The sequence below is a fragment of the Danaus plexippus genome, chromosome 12 (genome assembly GCF_018135715.1).
Source record: "Danaus plexippus chromosome 12, MEX_DaPlex, whole genome shotgun sequence".
Taxonomy (NCBI): Eukaryota; Metazoa; Arthropoda; class Insecta; order Lepidoptera; family Nymphalidae; genus Danaus; species Danaus plexippus.
The window spans coordinates 3,062,959-3,089,831 of NC_083545.1; the positions used below are offsets into that span (position 1 = coordinate 3,062,959).

General features: G+C 32.7%; 1 protein-coding gene across 2 annotated transcripts in view; it reads right to left on the reverse strand.

The window, feature by feature from the left end:
- Nucleotides 1-19,686, reverse strand: part of LOC116772506 (protein-L-histidine N-pros-methyltransferase) — a 36,051-nt gene extending 16,365 nt beyond the window's left edge. The window contains exons 1-2 of one of the 2 annotated variants that reach the window (XM_032664723.2): nt 19,579-19,686; nt 5,868-6,058 (exon numbers count right to left, since the gene is read on the reverse strand). In XM_032664723.2, the coding sequence (XP_032520614.2) occupies nt 5,868-6,058; nt 19,579-19,629 (242 nt within the window). In that variant the 5' untranslated portion in view covers nt 19,630-19,686. Of the gene's footprint in view, nt 1-5,867; nt 6,059-18,020; nt 18,543-19,578 lie in introns of those variants that run through there. The other variant, XM_032664722.2, reaches the window with a different exon arrangement.
- Nucleotides 19,687-26,873: the final 7,187 nt, after the last annotated feature.

Sequence of the window (26,873 nt, forward strand, 5' to 3'; positions counted from 1 at the left end):
TAATACAGATCTATTTAAATACATCGTACGTCAAGAATAACGACAACGCTCGTCCGTGGCTCTAAATTGTGGACAATAGCTGGTTTGTTACAAATGATAAGCCTACACGGATAGTGGTTGATATATTTCGAAGTGTTACTATTTATTTGGAATAGAAATGACTGGGTCTGTAATAATATTTGTAAAGCTATTTTCATAAATATTATAACCACATGATACTTTGAACAAATAATGCTTTCTGTTAAATTTTTTCTCGTGTTCGTTTTAAAAAGTATTTATATTCGTAATACCGGTAAAAGTTTAATGTGATAATTGAGTTTGAATAAATTTAATGAGATTTGGGAAAAACAATTGTTTAAATGAATTATTTTTGTTGCAATTTAAATATCCTTTGAATTGTAGAATTGTTGCAAAATCAAAATAATAATAAGGATGTGAATCATGATGAGATCTAAGGCTTTCGCGACTATTCATTTAAATGAAACTAATATTTTTCGGATTATACTACGCGTATTAAATTATTTTAAAACACTACATATTCCGGACGTTTCGGTTACTTTGCAGCAACCGTTATCACGAGACATCCCGTTTGCCCGTGATCACTAGTACCTATAATCCGAAAAATATTTGTTTCATTTAAGATATGAATTGATTCGCATTACAACTTGAGGCACTGTGGATATTAGTGTATTATGTATATGTAATCTTTAAAAGGCTTTTTCTTTTTTTATTTGAATTTTGTTAATTTTTATCACTTTGGACACGAGATCATCATTAAAAGATATATTTGGTTTTATTTGTAATTGTTCATAGATTTTTGACATCGTAGTTCTTAGAACACATTTATAACAATAAAAAGATTAAATTACCTCACAGACGAAAACGTTGTTTAAAGATTTCTTGTAATGGAAAGGAAATATGATTAAAATAGTTTTTTTTAAGTCACTCAAAATAAGTAAAAAGCCTGTAACTATAAATAAATTGATTATAATAAAAATTTCTTTAACATCGATATGTTTATAGGGTGCTAAGTAACATTGGGCATCAGAGAAAACTTTAGAGGACCTCGTTACATCAAAGCGGGCCGGTCGGTTTCATTACTGGCTGAAATAAATCAAAATAATACGTAGCAAAGATGGCGCATGGAAAATCAGCCCATCCCCGGTGCCGCTTGATTTATGCCAGTAATTTTCCGGACGTTTACGAAAGTAACCTGCAATTTTTCTTCTCACACACGTAATTAGATAATTTTCTTGTACTTGTTCTTTTACGTATCTAAACTTCATTAATATTAAGATGAAAAGGGAAAAGTTTTTGTTTGTATGATAAAAATGATGGGTTTGTCTTAGAGACATTAACAATTTATTGTATAGTTCGAGAAATATTCACAAAATAATAAAAAAAAAGAGACATACAAAAATAAAGCTGTGTAAAGCTCGGACGGAGAATTCGGTTCATTTTATTAAGGTTGGTATTAATTTCCGTCACAGACTTAATTGCTGTCTTCACGCTTAAGCTTTTAATAAATTCAGGGATAGTCGGCTTAGCTCTCGATGACTAAAAAATACTCAAACAGACACCGAGCAGCCAAAAAAGGACAGATTTTTAATTTATAAGAGACAGGACAAACGATTAATAATTTATTTGTATCCTCCGTTTGTTGCGAAAGAGGGTCGGAGCGTTAAAAACAACCGTTAAAACCGGCGACTTTGTATAGTCGCGCTTAGCCCGAAATGCCAATTGCGGGTAGACACAAGTATACAGCGAGTCGGAATGTCGCTTTAAAAAACGTCGCAAATAAATAAATCGCGTCGCACGCACCGGCCCCACCAAAAAAAAAAGACACCTACCATATTCGATTCTTTAATGTGATTTTAAAAAAATAGAAGTAAACGGAGGCTGGTTTCGATTGAAAATGAATGAGGGCGAGCGCGATAGTGGAAATTAGCATTGAGCTGGAGCTGGGATTCAGAAGCGGCTTTTGTGAGATCATATCGAGGTGTATTCTTTGCGCTTTTTACGGCGACGAGAGCGGCGCGTTAGCCATCCTTTACTCCTATTACCTGACGACTTTTTCTTCCTTATAATTACAGTTAACTCTAATCAGATATCGGTATTCGATAGGTGATGCCATCTTAAAACAGTTACATACAATTACATCAAATATGACAACTGATAGCTAAATCAAATAACGTTAATAAAACGGTCTACTAACAAAACTAGTGTATATAATTCAACATTACAATAATAGATACCACGCTGTGTATCGCTAGTTTTAAGTTTTATATCATTTTTAAAACATCATCTCATAACAAGGAGCGTAAATATGAAATGTTTGGAGTGCGATTTATAAATTAACTATTACGCATATCGAATAATAAAGGCAACAATGGGATTCAATGCAGATGAGCTGAGCCGGCGGAGGCTGCGTTCCGATCGACATTTGTATGCGATATCTAAACTCACAATTGGATGCCGGCGCGACTCTTCGCACTAATGGTACACTATCAAATGATCGCTCGAACGCTTGAAAAGTGGAGACCGCCTCGAAAGACCACACGGTAGTATACGAGCAATAAATAAACACAATGCACCCATGTGTTAAACAATTTAAACAATATACACTCACTAAATTTCCATTTATCAGTTATATATAAATATATCTTTATGTCGTCTTCATGCATTATCAATAGATGTAATTACAGAAATTTTATATATATATAACGCTGTTGAGATATTTTTAAACAGCAATTTATCCATCAAACAGATCTCTTTTAATGAACCTTACGGTCGGTTCGCGCAACATTAAAAGGTCGAAGTAATTAAAATGTCCAAACAGCAATTTTATTGATGCGAGACCTTTAAAATTCGTGTTTATTAATTATACGTACCTTTACCGTAATCAACGGTTATGGTCTTGACACAGAAGAATGATTCATTTCTTAAAATTTTAAATCAGGCAGGTTGAAAAAATGTACTCAAAAGATTGAATTAGAAATCAGAATGCTGGCTGTTTCGTAAAATGAAAGGTTATTATTTATCTTAACAACTTATTAGTTCTTATGACTCGTTACTCTTGCTACCATTTGACCATGATATAATGAACCTGTCCTGTGTATCTAACCCTCATCTGTTATAGTCCTTGTTATTTTTAATAGAGTAAAATCTTTAAAGATATCGATAGATACTATGAAGAGCGTTTTAAATCTACGTCATGTAATTAGTCGTAAATGACTCGGGGACCGATGTAGTCTGATCTTAATATTTGTATGCCGATCGAGTGCTCATAAAACTTGAATGAGGTAGCGGATTGCGACTCAGCCACTGTCATCGAACTTGTCTATATTATGAGGTATTGTGAGCGTCGACTCAATGGCGATGGTTGAAGTCATTTTTTATTTTATTTATTTATCTGTATAACGTCGTATGACCGTCTTAAAGAATTAATTAAAGTGGGCCGTTTAAAAGTATTTTTAAACGGCCCACTTTTGACGATTCGAATTCGTTTTGCATTAATTCTATTATTTATATATTTTTCATATAGTTGCCTTTCGTATTTGAGAGACTTCTACTAAAATGTCGACGAAAATAGAATGAGCTATAAATCAATAAATTCAAAGTCGTATAAATATTATTATATGTTGTAGTTTGGATGCTTTCCGTCAAAAATAAGGTACAAAAATATATCAAAAGGCGGTTTTGTCGTCTGGTGATTTCTACGAGATAAAAATGACTGTTATCTCTATAACATTTTAAGTATTGGCGTAGTAAGTGGTGGTATAGTACAGTTTAGGAAAACAAAAGAAAAATGTACAGTCACTTACTGTATAATATTAAATATTTTTATAAATAATGTCGTTTTTGTGATGCCTAAATAATTTTTATAATAAGTATATTAGGAGTAGTTTGGTATTTATAACAGATAATTATAAAATTTATATGCTCCGGGTTTATATTTTACAATGAGCCTATTCTTATCGAGAGCCTTATTTTTATTTATATTACGATACATAAAATTCGGTTCATTAAACCTTGCTTTTATGTAATGAAGTAAAAACTACAACGAACAACTGTTTTAATGTGACGAAAACTGTAAATATTACCGGTCCACGTGTGAACCATCTCATAACAAGATTGCAATGACGTCACATCGATGTCTCTGATAAAAAGGCCACTCCACTGCCAGACTGATGCCAATTGATTTTGGCATTTTATTGGCCATCTCAATACCATCTCGATCGAAGCATCGATTGAAATGCTTTGTTTCCTAACTATAATACACGAAAGAAATGATTTATAAACGACATAAATCTGTGTGATAAAGTTATTAAGTTACTATTTTAATATATTATAAACGGATTGCTGACCAATTATTTTATATTTTTACTGTTTATTATAATACGATTTAAAATTATGTTAGATTGAAATTTATTGAATGTAAATTAATTTGGTTATTTACACCGGAAAAGTTAATAGTTATAGAGGCGAACGTCCATTGAGTCATTTATCCTAGCTATGGGTGCAATGATTAATATCCCGGATATTTTGCTTATGAGGGTTCCAACAGCTCTGATTTCCGATCATATATTATCAGCGATTTAATTAAAAGTTTCAATATCTCGAAATTTCTTGAAACGTTTCCTACTAAAAGATTTTTTTGTTAAAAGTAAGTTGTTATAGTTACTTTCATTTTAACAATGAAGACGTCCTGAAGGTAGACTTGTAAGCTTGTGTTGTTAACAAACTTTCGAAACAAAGTGATTTATTTAGTTCAACACTTTAAAACAAAAGTGTAATGGAAAAAAACAGATTTTTGAATTACATAGTGAAGGAGATGAACCCAAGAAGCGTAGCGTTTTTTTTATCGAAGGTTGGAAAACAGGGAATATTTATCACCTAAAGCTGGGGGACAATGTCGATTTCATCTGCAACAATGTAACCTTAAAAGTATCTGCAGAAACGAAATTACCGGTTAGCGAGTAATGCCAACGATTGCGTAGCGGTGCGGTTTGCTCGACAAGTAGTAAGTGATAAATAAAGCGTAATTGAGAGACGGAAACAGCCAATGAGTAAATCTCGTCCGTCAATTTATTTAAATTATTTATTAGTGCCCGGCTATAGACACCCAGAGACGCGATCGTTTACAGAGCGCGTTCACAGAGTACGCTCCGGACGTAAAGAGGGTTTGACTTGTTCGTGTTATCGATGACAATAACATTGACGCATACATTACACTGATTAAAGGTTTCGATAAAAATTGTATGAAAAATGCAAATACTCAGATAGTGATGGAATTAAAATAATTAACCATAGACATACATAAGTTACTTTATATTAATGATAACAAGTACTTTAAAATTCGGTCTCTTCTTATCGCAATAGGGCAAGTAGAAACTCATGATATATGTTCATATATGCTAATGTTATGCTAATAAGATTATTATATAAATGAAAACTATTAAGATTGTTATCGATAAATATATAAAAAAGCATCCCCTTACTAGTGACGATTCAAATTAGTTAATTTGTGCAGATACGATACAATGGATGAGGAAATAATACACTCGTATGTACCAGGAGATTGTAATTGCCATAATTGGACAAATCTGGACGCACTTAATAAGTTGCCATTGTCGTGATTCAAATGGCAATTCATCGTTTGTGTAAGACGTGAATCATTAACTACCAAGGTTAACGTATTAATTTCAACCAACGACTTTTTAGGATGTTATAAATTTTATTTAATTGCAATGTACCAGAAATTGTTACCTAGTATTTTTAATAAAGTTGTCAGTGTTGTAAAGGAGGAAATTTTATCATAGCTGTTATTAAAATGCATGAAATATTAAGTGGATATGTGTACTCACCCATTTATATCGGTTATGGTCCAAAAGTGTTTGAGAACAGCCTTGGCGAGCATGTACCAGATCTGAGTCCACACCCAGGAGGATTTATCAATGGAAGACGATAGGAACTGTTTCGTTTCTTCATCAGGATGTAATTGAATGAACTTCTTTTGAAGGTCTTCGCTTAGGAGGCTTTTATCAACACGGTACCACTACAACGACGTAAAAAAGAGACATTAATATTTAATTCATCATTCATTAAAAATTTAAACAATTTTTAATACAATTAAGAGAAATTTATATATTTTGCTCTCAAAAACTAGAAGTGGATAGGTTATATAATAGGAATTACACATGTTGATGTTAAAAAACATCACGACGAAGAGAAAGATTTTAAAAACGATCGTTAATACACCAGTAGAGATATTCTTAATGGTAGATCTCGGGTGCGTAATCATAAATTGATGCTTAACAACTCCGGATCAAATTTTAATGAAAGTATATAAAAAGAGTAATGTAGTGCAAATACGAGTGGGCATCAGAGGCTCGTCACCCGTTGTGTGTTTAAGTCAGCCGACGCGGACCTACAAAAGACCGTGCGCCGGCTGTTAATTTCACGCTGCCTCAAATTAACATTTCTTTACGCCACAGAATAATAACAAATTAAAAAAAAACTTCTCGCTTCTACATGTAGCTGTAATGACGTCGGCTGACGGACACGAACTCATCAGACCGACTTAATTAATGCTCGATCTGTCTTTATATTAAAATCGAATACGGCTGCTGTAAAAAATTATAAGTTGTACACTTTAATGATGAGGGATTACTATTTTTGTTCTTGCTAATAAACTTTAAACATAATTATATCTCTATATATTACAGAAGCAACGAATACATTATGTCATGAATATTAATTGAGTGTCAATTCTTTAAAATCATTCGAGATACTATGTTCTATAGGACGTTATAATCACATACAAATTGGTTAAACAATATTTTAATTCATCTCTACAGTATTCTAATCATTAAACGCGTATTATAATTTTAGATTATTCTTCTTGTTGACCAAAACGTCAGAAAGATAAATCAATGTTTTATCACAAATTTGAAATTCTGACCCGTGAGCGTTGTCTTGTGAACAAATACATTAACGAATGGTAACGGCTCTATGGTTAGAGGCACCGACACCAAACTACGAGATATCGTAGATTTCATTCGATAAACGATAAATAAAATATGCACGTGATATTTTCTATCGAAAAACTGTTCACAGTTAGATTCTCAGTCATCCTCAAATCTGGGACGAGAAAAAAATATATTTTCCTTAACAGTTATAACATATTAACGTTTCATATTTAATAGATGTTTTAAAAGTCGAGACAAATAAATATTTATTAAGGAATAGTGATGCCGTATCACGTTGGCGATTATGCAATGCGCTGTCTTTACATTTAAAATAAACCTGCATCGGAACTACGGGTTCCGATGAGGCGAATTCTCCAGACGGAATACAAATCGTGGAAAATTTTGAATGCCGTAGTCATTGATAATAATATTCTGTTCTGTGATCTGTAAACAGTGTTCTAATTTTGTTATTTCTACTTTTTATGTAACTGGATTTCGTAAACCTGGACACTATTATGTCTGACCTATCTTACACATCTGCGCCACATTAAATATATTTACTATTCGTTTAGATAAGTTTTACGACAAAATTTATGTATTACGTCAATTAAGCCGTCATTAGTACGTCATTCGTTAATTGTTGTTGCTTATTGATGTTGATAAAAACGTCCTATCTGTAGTATAATAATCAATTAAATATGTAATAGACGTATGAGATAATTAATAATGTCTGCAATAAACATATGAACCAGATCAAACACGTGCTGAAAAATGTAGACGATAACTGTACCTAAAATGACTTCCGCGTCGTTGTTTTCCTTCAATATGTAGTCTTACAGGCGCCCAGCTCGATTATTTATGAGACCCATGTTTAGAATTCAATTTCTGCTCGTGTAAAGCTAGGTTTTCATGAATAAAAATATATGTATTTTAAAAATCTACCTGTTAAGGAAGACAAATCGAGAATGATTTATTCAATTCGACGAGCTATCGAGGCCGATCGACTCTTGTTTATTTTAAGGTGTTTATGTGGGTTACCGATTTTTACAAGCTGGTCATCGGGTCAATTGGTAAAAGGATATATTATGTTTAGTGCTCATAGACTTAATAAATTTGTCATATTGATTTGAATACGATCATAATCATGTGTTGACTCGTTAGCGCTCAGGTCGACGGAGGTGCATCGATAGAACGAATGGAGGTATTCAGATCCTTTATCCGACGGTCGTTAACCTCTGGGCTAATGAATCAAAGACCTGTGACTATATTGTCAATACGGAGCGAAATATTAACTCTGAATGCGCTCAACCTGCACAATGCCAGATTAATTCCCATTTAAGTGTGTGAAATAAATGGTGACGAGCGGCAATTCACAAGCGATGCGGTCGACGTATTGCGAATTGCGACTTCCAAGCTCTAATGTCCCATGAATAGCGTTGCAGCACTATTAGCCACTAATGACTCTTTCTCAATACTTCTTTATTTTACTTAACGTAAATAAATCAGCACGGTGGATACTCGCAATGCTTTTTTCAAAAGGATTTCTTCGTTTTTTTTACCTTATGCGAATGAATCTTAATAACACTTTTTATAATTCTTAAATAACAATTTATTGTTACAGTTTTTGTTCGTTTACATGAAGAAACTTTATTTTTCTTATACTTATAAATGCGCCGCGTTACTTTTCAGATACTCTGTTTAATGTGGTCGTAAACGTTAGACTATTTAGACATATATTTAGGTTATAAAACATAGCATGTTACGGCTAAGTGGCGCATAGGATCTCCGTGGATTTGCCGGTAAGCGCCTCGAGAGCTTGTTTGCCGGGCGCTCCATTAAAATGGGATCAGCCGTGATGCAGATCGCCCGGACGCTGAGGCGCATGAGCTACATTATAAGCAACCTTACAACATTTTTAGCCTGTTCAAGCATGTAATGAACAGAACGACACATACTTCACAAAGTAAATAATAAAAATCTTTATAACAGCTAACACATACCAATTTGTATACATAAATTCCACAGATCTACAGCGTAGATGTTACTGGCGTATAAATAGGCAATCGTAATAGCCTTGAGGAAACGTATACGTTTGCTAGTCTCAATTAAAGATTAAAATGACTTACGATCGTAAAACAATTGAGTTCGATTAACACTAGACATAGCTACCAGGAGATAAAACATTTAAACAGAATGCCATTGATTCAAAACGATTTATATGCCTGCGTTGTCGTAAGAATCGACAAAGAGTAAAAAAACAAATAAATAATGGTGAATTTTATTCGGACTATCCATTTTGTATCTAAATGATCTTAAAACCTTAAAAGTCATTCAGAATGTTTGTTAATAGTATGTGCGTCGTGCTATTTAAGGTGGAATATCTGGAATGTACCAAACTAACATTGAAGTAATTGTTAAATGAAAGAAGTATTATTTAATGGGTTGGCAAATTAAAAGCCTTTTTTTTTCTAATTTCATTGTTTATCCTCAAGACGGTTAAATATGCTAATAAAACGGGTGGAACTTGAATAAGAGCCATGCTCTATGGCATCACGAGCAGCCCGAGGGCCACTGTTGCGTAATTGTTTTCAGCTCGTCTTTTAATTGTTCTATCGAGGGATGGGATTTATGGGCCCACGTGACCTCCAGCCACGATGCCGCTCGCATTCATTTTCACCATTATTTCCGCACGAACCATGGGAATGTATCCCAACAATAGCAATTTTAATCAACGAACATCGAACTCTCTTGCCAAATAGAATTGAACCCATTGTTTCTGATATAACTCCTTGCGGTAAATTGCATTTTGTAACTTGTGTTTAGAAATTTATAATCTGAATTAGATTTAGATCGGAACATGCTTTTGAGTACTGATTAATAATGTTACGATATAAGTCAGCTTTCAAGTATTGCCTCATCTCAAACTTTATTTATACAGCTAGCTTGGTCTCACTCATCCCCTGTTAATATTGTTTGGTAGTACCAATAAAGCAGTATAGGAGTGTCGCATATATACTATGAGATTCATTGAGATTTGAGGCGTGGGCACGCGTTCGAGAGATTTACGAGTGTATTTAAACTGGTTTTACATTAAGCTCCAACTGAGGCGATTTGATCGTAAAATCAGCCGTTATGTCTCGAGACAATATCGTAGCTGCTTACCACCCAAGCAGTCGAATGTTAAATTAACTCCAGGTTAACTATAGGTCAGGTATACGGCCCAATTGATTTCGCTTTTTATAAACATGATTTATATCTTTCTGTTTTATCGCATTACAGCTAACAGTTACCGCTCTTACTGATGTACCCGTGGCATTGAGCGGATTAGTCTGTAAATTATTTATTGATTTTATTTTCTTTACATTGAGAAGTTCTTTATAAGAATTAAATAACGTCCGCATTGCTGGATTACTGTGCAGAATTAAGAAAATAATAAGCAGATAAAGGTTATAAGGGCATAACACACACAGGTAAATTAAACAAAGGTAATTTAAATAAAAAGTTAAAGATATAAGATTAGATTAGTGGTCTATTAGTGTTACAATTACAATATACTTAACATGTAATCGAAAGAAAATAATTTTATAACAATAGCCACTTCTTTCCAGATTTCTAACCGATTTTTGACTTATGTAACGATTTTTACAATTTAAAAATAAAACCTTAATTCATTGATAACATGGAAGTCGACGATATCTAAGTAATAAAGTCGTTTAAATGTAGAACCTAGCTGTAGCTAAATGTCTACAGCTCGCAAATGGGTCGAACTATATTACAACCTTCTACAGACTATACACGTATCTATATCAAAATAAAAATTTATAATCTTCTATTTTATATATCGAATATTAACGAACTTTTATAAATTTAAGGGCCTCCAATACATTATAATATTATAAATGTATAGAAAAAATGTGATTCCAATATGGATATCTCCAAAACATTGTATAAGCTAGAACGAAAATCATTTACCTACAATGTAAGCAATTAAACGACTCACACCAACCGAGCTGACGAGCGGTCCATTGTCAATCGAAATTAACAAAAGTGACAAAAAGCGAATGATTTCCAAGTCATCTCTTGCATTAAAATAACAAATAAATGAGAGTTTTTTTAAGATGCAAGACAAAGGCTATTGAACCTATTTAGGATTGAATGGAAATTTCCAGATAATTTCTCTGTCCTGAATATCAAAACAAAAGTGTAGCCGCAGAAAAATGAGAAAAATTACATTTGGCTAATAATTGATAATACAATTTTCAATAACACTGGAATTATAATGAAAATTGTAATTTCAATGTTAATATTAAAAATGGATTGAGCAAATAAGAAAAAATAATATCAGTGATATCAAAATATTTCATTGTAAGGAAACAATCGGCTGGCAGTTGATTGAATTGATTTTAAGAGAAATGCTGAGGGGCGTCCGGTGTTATTTTTATAGCCTGTACGCGTTCAGAACCGCGCTGGCGACACATTCCCGACGAGACTTAGTTTTTGCATCGACTTTCATTAGTCATCAAGTTGAAAACTGCTTCCATTGAACAAAACATTTTTAATGTCTAAAGGAGATATCATAAAAGATTTAAGATTGAAAAGGATCAGTAAACATAACTTTTTTTTTTATAAAAAAATTTTCACATAACTGTCTGGTTTTTAAAGAACAATATTGAGTATTATATAAGTTTATATATGTATACATAGGCCCCTTCCTCATAATTATTTACTAAAACTGTTTAAAGGTATATGGTTAATATAATATTTAAAGAACTGACCAAACGACTGAAACCCTCTTTTTTTGTAATCTGGACAGCTAAAAGCTAAAAACCTTCTTATTTTTAAACATACCTTCAAGCATATCAACTAAGAAACTGCAGACTGGTTTCGTTTTTCAACCAAGATTTATATTCTGGGACTCTTAGGAAATAAAATAATCACGGCGGTGTTGATTTGCATACAATGGTAAAATAATTTTACGCGCGTTTCGCCGCGCTTAATTTTACTTTTTATTCGACTTTTCGCGTCCTATCTATGAATCAAGAAGGCTGGACCAGGAGAGTTTAAGTGTCGACAGTTTTAAGTAAATTGAATACATTTATAAAAGCTTAGTAATTGTATTATTTAAAAGAGAAGGAGCTCTTTGCGAGTTAAGTTGAAAGATATTTAAGTGAACTTGACTTTGCCAGTATAAAATGGTCCGTGTTAGCAAATACCGTGTTGGAGTAGACTGCGTGGCGAGGTCGTCGGGTTCACGGGCAACAGCAGTCTCTCCGGCGCCACCTACGTACACATACATGAGCCGCTTGCAATTGTATTTAATATATTTAAAGTCATAATCGCATGGATTAAAAAATATATGTATGTCTTCCGATAACTTACATTCCGGGCAAGGAACTTTCGTCGTAAATTCAGCACAAAAGTGCGACCGAAGGCCAAGAAGTAACAAAGGGCCTGACTTTTCCCGCAAAAAGATGATCCTTAATCTGATTAAATCTCCATCGCGGAGGACGTCGAGCCGTGAAAGATTAATGAATATTTGTGCGAGGATTCCCCGAGCTGGGTTGGCACGTAGCGTTGTCATAATCATATTAGCTACGTCCGGAGGTCGCGCTGGCACGCACTCACGCACGCATAGACCAACAACCCTGTACAGTATCACCATAGGGTTGCCAGTCTCAGTGACAACTGGCTTCCATTCAAACTTTACTACACGATAGCCTTTACATAAACGAATAGTTTTACTTTTATTTCGTGATTATATTTATATTTTGCATTCTTTATAGTTATATAATGCAAGATTACCTTTTATTTATAATGTAATTTTATTTTTCGTCAACATCTTACAATGAGTTAGTAAAAGTAACAATAATAAACAACCGACCATTGTATTAGTAAGTTGATAATTCACGTGTTCACGAAAAAGGGTATCGCAATCAACATATCGCATATTGAGAGAATAATAAACACACTCGTAAAAATATCAATTGAAATTAAACGTGAGAATGTATTGTTTCATACAAGCGTGCACAAAACAATAAATTGAAAAAATCACCCATTAACCAGGGTCTCAGTTCGTTTTCAAGCTTTAAACAAAATGCGGTTCAAATAATATTAAGACTTTACGATTTTATATTGAAAATGATCCTTTTAATGTTGCAGGATTACTTCATTTAACTTGGTATTTTTTTTAATGATTTATTGTTTTACAAGATTAAACTTTTATACGACCATTGAAGAGCTTTGTTGTTATTTTAGTGTTGGATTCGTCAAAGAATTTTAAAGAGGCTATAACATAAGTCTATATATAGTTGGGGCTATATTTTTTTCTATAACTTAAAAATTAATTAAATAATTTAAATTAACCTCAAAAAATATTAACACTGGTGCCTGAGTAGCATTAATTAAAAATAATGACCACAATAAAACCTTGACTTTTGATTAACTTATGCAGCCAGACCACGTAGTTTTTATTCAGGTTGCTTCGGACGAAGGTAATTAATTATTTGACATTGTTTGTGTCGGCAATAAAGGCTGCATCAATGATTCATGTTGCCGAGCGTGCAACGAGAACATTAACCACTGTGAGACATCATAAATGAACAAACATCATCTGATCTTATAAAAAATTCATACTCATCACAAAATTTCGTTGCCCCTCTTAATTTCGTGAGCTTCTTCTAGGTTCGTGTAAAAACTTCGGGTGTCTTTTTATGACTTTTACTGCGGTATAATTGGGAGGGGCGAGAGCCGGCGTCCCCGAGGTAACATAAATACACCCCCTGCACTCCAGCCTTTCAACTACTCCGGCTTAATCTCATGTAAGACTATAAGGTATGAAATATTTTGGCACTAAACCTTAATTTTACTAAGAATCAACTTGGCAGAGTTTCATGTGCAGAGAGTTAAAATATTTCAAAACAACAATACATTTTTACAAAGTTTTTGTAAGGTAGCGTGATTTTGTGGATACAGCGACAAGTGAAAATCTTGCGTACTATAATAAATAACTATGAGAGATATAGTTTCAATGTAAATTGAATTTTAGAATCCCTTATGTAATAAGGAATCCACAATATTCACTAAGGCTGTAAGGTACGTCCTTGCCAATAACAAAGAAGCCATAGCTTCAAAAGACAGACGCCAAATGCGATTTCAATTTTAAAGGCAGAAGTGATGCACGGGGCGCGGTGTTCGGCGTCGAGTGCATGTATTTATTTGCAAATTCCGAATAGCTTTCAACATGTAGGTGCCACTGACTCCCACCCGTCGATCTCTTCCAATATCCTATCCAGGGACGACACGGGAGCGCCTCGGTAATAAGACGTGGCGATTGAATATTACGTACCAACAGACGGATGATAGATGAGCGTGAAACATATCCGTAATTGAGATTTCTACTAAAATTGATAGCGTCCGTTGTTTTTTCGTTGTTTGTTTATATAATATGAGTGCGAGTGGCGGCGCGCTATCGCGTTTCGGAAGCGCCAACGGACATCAATTTGTATATTGTCATTATTGGAGTCAGTACGGAAAGTTTGGTTGCGTCCATCCATCATAGTGTGACGGGTACCGCGGCGAGTCGATATCACGCCTAATATGTATTGATTTCCCACTTAGCGTTTTTCTTGTAAGCCGTCCGTGTCGCTCCACCCTTCTATACGTACGCCTAACGAGCTGTTTGTCCTCCACTCGCGATGAGCTTCGACACTACGCCTTAACTAATACGCTTAACAAGCTGCGTCCGATCGAAAATGACAGAAATGTTAACTTTTAATAAAGTTTTTTAAAATTAAAAATTTCATATATTTTTATGTATTTTAGCGATAATAAGTATTGTATCTGAAATTATTTATCTTATAAATTAGCATTTTTCTGCTTTTCACAGTAATTCTATTAACATTCAGTTCATTTTAACATGTTAGAAGAATTAAAGAAAATAAAATGAAAACTTTTGATAAAAAAAGTTACGAGTATTTAAATACTATTACTGTGTATTATAATAAGTTATAATTATATAATCCTCCAACTTTCTGATTGCCAACATTCTATGACCGGTAGGCAACGTATAAGAAAAATACAAAATTTTGATTTTCTTTATATGACATAATCTGAATATCTTTTGGTGGAGTAATAAGTTCTTAGATAGTAAACATTTATGTAAATGTTGAAGAAAAAGATTGCGTCACCAAGGTCCCCCGTGGGGGTGGAAGCGAGAACAATGGTTTCGGTTCTCACACGTGTGGAGGATTATTTGCATTCGGAAATAAAGAGAGGAATGATAAAAGAAAGGCGCGAGAGGTCCCACCGCCCCGGGGTAGGGTGGATAGGGTAGCGGGGTGCTTGGGAGGAGGCGGGGGGGTTCGGGAGGAGGGGGGGAAGAGCTCGTTACGCGAACAATGGAGAAATAATGTACAGATTGCAGTGAGCGATGCGCCCAGCGAGACTCAGGTGTCTTAGTTGTGTGCGGACATCACGCCTCCTGTATCGATGTATGCTTTATGTACCCAAGTTTGCTATATGTCGAACATATTCAATTTTCGGTAGCAGAAATACAATATTGTGAAGGAAATTGTGACTTACATAACCTCATAACATAGCAGAGACTAAACACTTTTAGAAAAATGTTTATGAACGTCTTCGAACGTAGCCAGAGCTCTATATTTTAATCCAAATGTGTATATTTTATGACATAATATGCGATACTCGCGACTTCGTCCGCATTGCATGACATGATAACCAAGTCATTTGTATGAGCAGGGAACGCAAATCTCACTGATCACCAGAGATAAAAATATTTTTTCTTAAAACCTTGATAATTCTATATTAAATTAAGTTTCTATTATACTTCATCTGTAAAAGACAAATATATAAGAAACAAAAATTTAATTGGATTCTATCCAGAAGTTTGAAGTGATGCTCGTACATCTAGGGACCACTATCGTTATATGTGGATGGATTACAGAAATTGTATTCCCTCAGGCATATGTAATAATTCAATATTCATATATTTTAAAGCTATTTCAGCGTTGTTATTCTTCCAAATTTAAATCAGATATTGTTTTATATTACGATATATAATAAAACGAATTATTTGACACAACGTGCCTTTATCTAAAACTTATTAGGAGCTATCATACGTCGAAAATGTTAATATTATAAGATGTATGAATTAATATCTCTAATTGCTTTATCATCGGCGAGTATTGCCTTAAGGGTATGTATTAAATCATTTCCAACGCACATATTTACAATATGATGATTGCATTAACCAAGTAGAATCGCTGCCAAAGGATGCTTTCATAGGAAGCAATCACAACACAATCACCCTATCCTTGCGTGACACCGAAAACGTCCTCATTCATAAGTATAAATTAATCCATTTAGAACGAACCGCCCGCCACCGACCGAACGGCGATTAACGGAAACGTCTACTTAACTAATTTATTCTCGGGTGGTTTTAACAGAATGGGTAGCGGTGATTACTGCGTGGCGATCGTGTGACGATACCAGCAGATGCAAATATTATATGATAACAGACGCTTAATATGTAATAGGTTAAGTGAAATAAAGTCAGCCTGTATTATGGACCGGCGTACATGTTGGTAATCCCGCGAGCCCGCGACATTTTAATAACATTGATCAAATAGAACAAAAGTATGTGGACGGAGCACTCGACAGAGATGAAAGTTAAAAGGGTCTAGGGGTGAAGGGGTGCGGGCGAGGGGGAGGAGAGGGTTGAATGTCTTATTCCCTCCACATTTCAGAGGTATTTCGTGTTTTTCATACGCAAATATATTCTCGTTACTGAAGCACATGTGAGCCCCGATTGCATGTACGCAAGATGAAAACCCTTGCTACCTGATGCCTGACGCGCTCTATTGAATTATAGCATCTTTTTGGGAAATGCTATATTATTGCAATTACATTTAAAAAAATTATCAACATGAAAGATATGTTTATTGTTCCACAATTGTTTTTTTTATTAAATATTATGTCTTTTAATAGTTGAATATGTTTAGACCCATTATATTTTTCTACTAATAATTTTTTCTGTATTAAATTATTTAATGCCATTGAGTCCGACAACAGTTACTATTATGCCAAATTAATTATTTAACATAACACAGATATTGATATCAAAACTTTTACTTTGTTATGTTAGGTATATCATTTACTTTTTCAATATGACAATAATTTCAATGTTTAGAGCTCAGTAAATTATATTTATATTACATTTTAAGTGAAACTTGAAATTACTTAATATTTTGTTTCAAATCTTTTATTGCAATAAAAGAAAATAATTGTTACAAACCTTACATTGTCTAATACATTAAAATTGTATTTTATATATGGCAACATTAATACACAATTCAAAACAGACTTTTAATTTCAGTAAAATGAATATTTCATTAATGCAGGATGAAAAATAGTACTAATAGGAGGAGTCATAATAAAATTATGTAATTCAGTCAAAAGAAATGTCAAACTGAGAGTTAAGTTTAGTTAAGATTATTAAGTGATATTTACAATTTAATATCTATTATTGAAATAACCACAGTAATGTGCCAAGTGAAATTTAATATGTACCTTTAATTAAATACATGTGTGACGACTGATGCATAGTAATCTTGACACACATAAAACTATACCAATTTGAATAATTTTATAAATTTGATGTTGGGTCAAGGTCTTCAATAAATTAATAAACATTCTTAGAATTAGTCAGTAATGGCCATCAGTGATATGTGAATGAATAACTAATAGAACAAATGATACAAAGTAGGTTAACAGTGTACGAGCGCACTGAAGCGCACTGAAAAAGTAACCAGAAACCAAGTGAACAATTACCTCCGCAACAATTATGTATTTTTTCTATAATAGAGTGCAATAGACAACTTGTTTATATTTAACATGTGAATAGATTTTGCTCTCATCCCTCTTGTAAATTAAATGTCTACCTATGTATTCAATGTAATTTTTTATTTTTAATCTAGAGTAAATCAAGTTTAATAATTTGAAAGATACTTTTTTTTAATATAATTGACTTACCTCATGTTGGTCAAATTCTTGCAAATGTCTATCATTTCTTTGCTTTTCATACAAGGCCCGAGCAAGTGCACTTCTTGGCCGATACAATCCATTCAATCCAGAATTACTGGCCATATCTTCATCATTTGGTAAATCACTTGATATAAGTTTTGATCTTTTAGTATTTAAATGAATTATTCCATGCTTTGCACAGATGTTATGGTTTTCCTTATAGTAAAAAGAGGTTATGTAATACTTTGGACAGGTATACAAAGGATTAAGTAAAACCACTTCGCATATAAGGGCGAAATACAGGTTTATAAGGAAATATATTGACATTGACCACGACTGTTTAAAAAACAAACAGCTTATTTTTAAATTTGAACTATAACCTTAATATTTCTCTTTTGTCTTATCGTGTGGACATACTTTATGTAACTTTTGTATACAAAATTATATAAATCTAGACGCTTAGAATAAAATCAATCTTTAAATTCATCGTTTTATTTGGCTATTATAAATTTCACATATTATGAATTGTCACTTGTCAATGTCTATTGGAGCGTCAAAAACAATGTCTTATGTCAGATACGATTACTCCATAACGTTCCTTTACGCGAACAATATTGAAAATTTACGTTGAAATTACAGTTATTTTAATATATATATATATATATATATATATATATATATATATATATATATTTTATAAGTATTTATTTTAATTTTATTTAAGATTTTGAAAAAAAAAAATTAATATGTATAATTTTTTTATGAAAAATATATGAAAATTCAAATAAAGTTGATTCTTTTTATTCTTTTGAAACATTTTATAAAGCAAGGAAAGCCTAAGCATTGTCTATTAATTTTAGCTACATATAAAAATTACCTTATATTCCTTTGATTCGCCTGACGCGCTCATAACTATTTCCCTCAAAACATTATTCATCATTTTCCTTTCAGAAAGTGGTCACCGTTGTCAATAGTCAGTTATTATTTGGTAAACCGTTTTACTGTATTAGTACTTAGCTGATAAATTGCAAAGTAAAAGCACAAACACAAATCAGGTATTTAACCACTGTTTACTTCCTAGTGTAGCTATTGTTTGGTGAGAGGTAATGTTCTTTATATTTTTAGCAGCAGTTTTTTAATAAGAATTTTCAGTTTGGCCTTGGCCGTGACCGACCGTTCACTTTCTCAATACTAACTGACGGGTTTAAAACCTCTAGCTATGAATCAAGAGATAGCTATAAAAACCAACGTTTTTTGTTAAGTCGCTGTAATACCATTTATTTAGTAATTGAAAATATTTCAGAATGTTATTAAATAATCGAAAACAAATGACTTCACCAATTAATTTTGATAATTTTTAAATGTAGTGTTTTAAAACATAGTATAGTATAAGATAATTAATTCATATAATGAAACAATATAGTAAAATATAATTATATTTTTTTAAGAAAGCAATATTTGAGCAGATCACGACTAATTTCTCCGAATTTATGGACGTGCAAAATATTAAATAAATTATAATTTAAAAAATTATCGATTTATAAAATAATTATTGATTAATACTTACATCTTCTACTATTTGTGGAACTTTTAACTGATGGAGACTTTCTATGCTCATATTAATAAAATTAAAAATAACTCTGAAGTTTTTTCTTAAGACTTGAGAATTATGAAGTGAGTTACAAGTGTACCTATATATGAGATTTGATAAAGTTGTATCCGTTGATATAACAAACAGCGATAAAATAATGTTAGATAAAGATTTAAGCAGAACGATAAGAAACTGTATGAATTATTCTTGTTGTTCAAAAATAATATAATAAATATCCTGCATTTTATTGTGACGAATCGGAATGAGTACTTTTTTAAATAATTTAATTATTATTTACAAATGCATAGTATTAGAGAACTACATAACACTATGGTTATATATAAATATTGTGCGTATAATATATATCTAAAATAGTACTTTTCATAATACACTTTAACAGTTATAATTCATTAATTATTTATTATTAATGAACGATTTTGAACTAAGGGAATATTGCCACAAAGTTGTGAAGAGAAATCTGCAGCCTGATTTAAAAATATTTTATTAAGTAAAATATAACTTTGACATTAATATCTGGCTTTTTTGAATAAAAAAAAACAAATATTTAGATAGTGTCAGTTCAATAAGGTCGTATTATTGTGGACGGATTGCCCGAGGCGATGCTGTTGCCAGCGCCAGCGCACGCGGGACATTTAAAATAATTACAAGCCATCGGAGAAACGTAACAGCCAGTGTTTTGAGACCATTACTTACTTTTTAATTCAAAAAATATTTTTAAAGCGCACGTTTAGTCCCTTAATAGCGTTATGAGGAGTAAAACAGAAAATATCCTCTAATTTTGAAATTATTTTCGATTATGTTTCCTTAATAAGTATATTCAAATTACAATATGGACGATTGATTGATATATTAAGCAAAGGATTTAGACCAACATTTTGCTGTAACTGGTAAAATTTGCAGTTCAATGAGGTGTCTCAAAGCAAAAGCGAGTGGTCAGTTTAATTTAAATTCGTGCTCATAGTTTTTGCACCCCCAACCGCATTCTCACAGCGGCGAGACTTGATGCACTTCAGTTCTGATTGGATCATTACCGAGTTCATCATACCCCAAGCGATCCGCGGGCAACGACAGAGAAAGGCATACCCATCACCAGTAAGATAGAGCTGCACACAGCATGGCCACATTGCAAAGGAATTATTTCATATCATGATTATTGGAACTTTATTGCACTCTGTAACTAACAATTGACATTAGGAAATGCAATTTCATATTGATTTCGTAATCTCGCAAGTCGTTTATTTTTATCAATGCAGCAAATCTTTCTATGATTTGCGGCTAACCATCGACGGTCATGTTTGTTGTTTTGTTGTGGTGTACGTTCGGAGAAAAATGTCATTAAAAGCTCGATAGGGGATTAAACTTGTTAAATTTTCACGTAGCTCAGCAGGAAATCGGTTTAACCGTCACAAAGGGTGGGAAGAAACCGAGAAATTATCTTTTCGTCGAAATATTAACCGCTAAACAGCCAATTACACGTTACAGATTGGGATATTGAGTGATCAAAAAATAATAATTTTTCACACCGGCCGGAAGGTGTCGCGGCGATCACGTACGACGGCTGCAATGTTCTGGATCCTCTTTGATTTCGGTAGGAATACAGTCATCACGTTTCTAATAAAAATCCCTCAGACATCTGTTGTACTTTGTAACCGCATTTGTTTCCGTTAATGGTATTTTCTTTCGTTAATTTAAATTGGCTAAGGCCCTGCAACCATAACTTTTGCTTGTTATCTTCAAAATATATTTCCGTGCGTGTCGTTTGTGGGCAATATTATCTCTTGTAGCACTTCACAGTTGTATTATCTGTAATTATTGCGTGAAGCGTATTAAAATATCGCTTTTGAAAATATACAATCATAAAGTCGTAAAGGTATAAATGGCGGTTTTTGTACAGGTACTTACTAGAGCAATGTAGGCCATTAGTGATTACTATTGAGATGGATCTGAATTAAATATAATTCGGATAATCGTAGGCCGGGCTGGAACAAAACAAAGCATGAGCGAGGCCGGTACGGGACTAAGGATTTCAATTTTGAACGTGATGAGGCGAGTTTTCATTTACGTATAGAATTGTCGATGAACTTTATTTTGTATTTATGAAGCCAATTTTATAGATGACTTCTTTTATAATGGTGACATGGTTGGAACTTGGATGTAATTTAAATGTCTTTTATATAATTTAGAGTTTTTTTAATTAATTTCGACCATACCAAATCTTTTAACACATACAATATATCAATAATGAAACGTATAACTTAACGAGTTTTTATGTATGTATCTCATTATTTCACTTAAACCCGATGATCGCCGACAGCCTTCGTTATGGAAAATATTTATTATTTTTTGGAAGACCCCGATTTTTCAATAACTAAAGAAAAGATACACGTACTAAAGAGTTAGATACGGTGTATTATAAATTATTGAAAGTCGGATATTCAATTAGTTAAATTTAAACATAAAAAATATTAACTCATATTAAACTGTCATTGAAATGCTTTTATATTTAATGTCAAGTAATAGTATCGTTAAGGCGGTTAAAATTTTTGAGTAAATACCTCATCGAGATTCCGATCATAAAGTGTTGCTATAATTATTTTGTCAATTTTTAAATTATTATAATGATTAATATTGTACGATCCTTAAACGCTCGTAACGTAAGCACTTTCGGAGCATAAATCGAGATTAACATGAATTTTAATCTCGGCACATAATTCCCGCCGTCGTTTAGATTACCAAAACAAATTGCCGTGCCATTCCCCACGCATCACCTCCATGACCGGCCAAATAATTAAAGCCACTAATAATTACCGGCGAGTGCTTAAAATGCAAATGTTGGCGCCCGCAGAGTCTTCAAGTTGTAATGTATGCGAATTGGGTACAGATAAGGGCATGAGATTTACACTTCGCCGTGTCATGTCTTATACCGTTCGTTGACCGATGCCATGGATTACTTTTTAATGTGTCTGAACTTGTTTATAGTGTTGATAACGTATAATTTACAATCACTCAAAATAAAACTAATTATATGATAATAAATTATGGTTATCATTTGTTTTATTCACGGTTGTCAATTTTTTTAAGTTTGAGAAAACAAATACTGATAAAAAGTTCAGAGCTATATTTTTTTATCTGTCTGAAAACTAATGTAATTAATTTAAAACAACGTAATATTAATATTGAGAGTATTTTAATATTTAAACTATATTTAATAATTTTATACTCTTGTAGGCTGTGATTTATAGTAATAGTGCACCCGTATTGGTACCTACATAATAATGTTGAAAAGGTAAAATATTTTTTGTTGTGGAGGCTAGCGTGTTGTTAACGCGGTAAACGAAAGATGTTCAAATCGAATTAATTTGAAAAATAAAGGATATAAATTGTCGAGGCAATTTTTCACCAACTTTATGATTGAAAACGCAACTGCAATTCGGTTGGCACGTTACTGTGACTTAATAATGGGAAATTCGTCATTTGGACGCTATTATTTCTACAGCGATCAGTATTCCATTTTGACAGTTAAATGCCATTTTTGAAAGTGCCATATCTGTTTATTTTGTTTATAAAATATTTTCAGTTTGTGTCGTTCAAAAATGTTGACACATAATATCACAGCGGGTTAATTTATTGAATTTTGCAAATGCCTATCGCTTATATTTTCGACCACAATATGCACATATTATATTATAGCGGGGCCTTAATAATATCCATAATTCAAAAAGTATAAAAACACAATCGAGGCAAGTCCTCTCGTATTTTTCTCAGCATCGTTTTCCGCAATCGAAGAATACAAGAAAAGGGAAGATACAACAAAAGCTAACAAATCCTGTTTGTCCTGTGGGAAGCGTCTGTGATTTAATACAAATTATTATTAGACGACATAAATAACGTTGTACCAAGGCAAGGCCGGCAGAAGCCTCTTAATAAGTAATAAAGGGGTCATCGCTCATGGCGTGCGGGGCGGAATTAACCCGTATGTCCATATGGTGTTATTATTGCCAAGGGCATTATGAACAAGTATATCGGACAAAAGCTAATCATAAAAGGAAGGAATTTTTGCTAATAAATAATAATCCTTCAATGTTTACAAGTCTATGAGAAATGTAAAGAAATGTAGTATATACTTATTAATTAATTGTGTTTTTGCCCTTTTTGAATCACGTTATCACATTTTAATTTTGAATAAATTAATGAATTCAATTATAACTAAATAAAACTACGTTCGGTTGTACTTTCTAACGAGTTCATAATAAAAATCTGTTAAGGTTACCTCATAACATACATTTGATATACAATATCATAGTAATAATGAAGATTATTATTGCAGGTGTGTAACTGGTAGTTGTTTATGATAGCCCCCAATTCATTCATCACTTTATTAGCGTTGTTCGTGAGAGGCATGCAGGGGCAGGTCGGCTGCTCAATTGATTTGTTGCAACCCTTTAGCGATCTTATCAGAGGGATTTAATTGGATTCCTATAATAATTGTTGATGTTTGATACCTTTGTTGTCTTTTACTATATTTAAAGCTTTATCAATGACTTTAAAAGTAATGTTAACGTTTATTTAGTCTGTGCTTATTGTCAATTAGTTTAAGTATCGTCTGTTGAATTCAATTAGTGAGCTTATTATTTATTATTGAAACACATTTAATCCAATAGAAGATCTTAGGAGATTCTTCCAAGTTTTCAAAACAATTTGTTCAAACGAAAATAAAAATAATTGTATTTTTACATAAGTTTTGGTATACATTTAAAATGAATTAAAAAAAGGAACCACTTTTCAATCAAGGAAATGAATATAACTTCATTTCAAGCTTCCGTTAAAATAATTTTGATATCATCGTATTGAAAGGGTTAGTTACCACAGCTCGCCGCTAAGCGATGTAATTCCTACAAAGCCTCCCTCGTTGCCGCACTAATCGGCAAAGTGCCGATGCTCTAAATATCGCTTTACGCATATTTATCGAACCATAAATAAAAACTCCATGAAAAATATAAATGCTCCTTTTTTTCTATCGTTTTCCGAGTATCGCTTTTTTTCATAGAGTCAAAAGCTTGAACAGACCACTTTCGCATTATGGAATTGCCAAAACTCCATTTGAGACTTATTTTTAAACAGCTTACGTTCTGAATGATGTATACGAAAATGAACTTTATATCGATTTAAATAGACGGTATTTTGTGAGAGGATTATGTCGGTAGGTCTTTTTAACATCGTGTGTCGGCAGTGAGCGTAGAAATGAGATATTTTGGCAGTATTACGCAAATTGGATAGCTTTCAACACTCAACGGAGTAGGTTCCGAACTTTCGCGGGCAAAATTGAATTAAAAATATCATAAGATGTAAATATGTATGGGATCGTAATGATGTTGCTTTTGCAGTAAATTCGCGGTTGGTCCGTTTCGTACAGAACGTAACCGCAATTCTCAACGATTTATATTCAGCAAGTTCAAACGAAAACATCATTTGCATTTCGGTAATAACATATTTTGAGATGTAAATCACATGTATAGCGCAGTATGCGTAACAATTGTTTTTAATTGACGTGAATAACATGCGAATTGTCTCTCAATTAGGAATCTCACTAATCATGACGTTTCCAATTGACAATCAGGCCAAATCTATTTTGACAGCTGAATTGTTCTTATTTTACTTTACCCGTTATCTACTGCGCAATACGTTGTTTCTTTTGTTTATTTCGTAATTTTTGTTTAGCCCTTGCTTTTTACAGTGAATTATGTTTTTGGAAATAAATACGTGGTGTGCTTAGCAAAATTTATTTTTCTTTCAAAATATAAGGCGTGAACTAGATTGCGAAAATGTCATAGTTTATATAAATAAATCGAAAGTAGAAGGTTCTTAAATAGGTTCTTTACAGTATTTAAATTCCTAAACAACGTCTGTTCTTGTAATAAGAAACAGAAATTTTGGAGAGAAAATTATTGTCCACCATTTAATTACAGTGTTGTCAGTTTTAAAATATTATTCAATAACATGCTATACATATACTTGTTTCATTTACTTATGTAATAAAATATGTGATTATCCTTATATGTGGTTGTCTCTTTCATACGCTAGTTTTATGACGTTAATATTTCTAATGTAAAATGTAATGTACAATGATTTGACTATACATGAAGTGGAGATATACTTCCTAGAAGCAACCATTATACAAACTGTCAAATTAAATTGAACACGTTATATGACGATTTTGAGTTTTGAAAACTTATTTCCACTTTGGTTGAAAATAGTATATTCATAACATTTGTTTATGGAAACGTTTTATTCCGGTTGGTTTAAAAAGCTTTATAAATATAAAAAAATAATTCGAATAGACGCTGTTGTGTTTGCTTAATGTTTCAATGACCATATATAACATATAAACTCCCCCATCAATAACATGATTGAGTTTATTCCCTTTCTTTACTGATAAAGATTGATTGTAATAAAGAAAGCAAAAGTTATTTAAGGATCAAATTATAATCTGAGCTCAACTCCAGAATTTCATAATTATTCTTTAACGTGTTTAACCCCCAAATCTTTGTAAATTATTATTGTATGTTAACATTATTAAAATAATGAAAATGATAGCTTGCGGCCTCCATGCGTGCCTGGTTGCGAACATAAAAACCACTTGAGGCGATTAAAAATAAACAATAATTGGGGCGGCCATTCACGCATGTAGGCTCATTAAAACAATTAAATCTTGATTGAACAGAAATTATAGCTGTCGATTCTTAAACATAATACGATGGTGCGCCGGAATCTGCCCCGAAAAATATTAACGTTGATTTTAATAAGAAACAATTATTTACGTATGTGCTTCTTCGTCCCACGCTCAAGTAGTCCGTTTAATTTTATGCTCTGTAATTATCAAAGATTACGTACGACCTTTTTTTTTTTGGTGATGATTTCTTAGTTTTTGTGGCGTCACCTGATCATGAATAACAGTTGACTTTTTTGTTTTTATAGAAATAGTCACGAGATGTTCTCAGAAACAAAACTAGAATTCGAGAAATGACATCAAAGTAACAATGATCTGTTACAGATCTTTTTATGACAAGACGAAATACTAAAGAAGCCAATGTCAAGGAATTATGATTTCAATAAAGAAGAAATATATAAGGAATAAGATAATCTGTGACATGTTTTGATTTCTGACTGACTAAGATTTCATGTAAACAAATTTTGAAAGCGTATAACGCACTAAGTAACTAATTTCGATATTCGCAAAGGACGAATCTTAA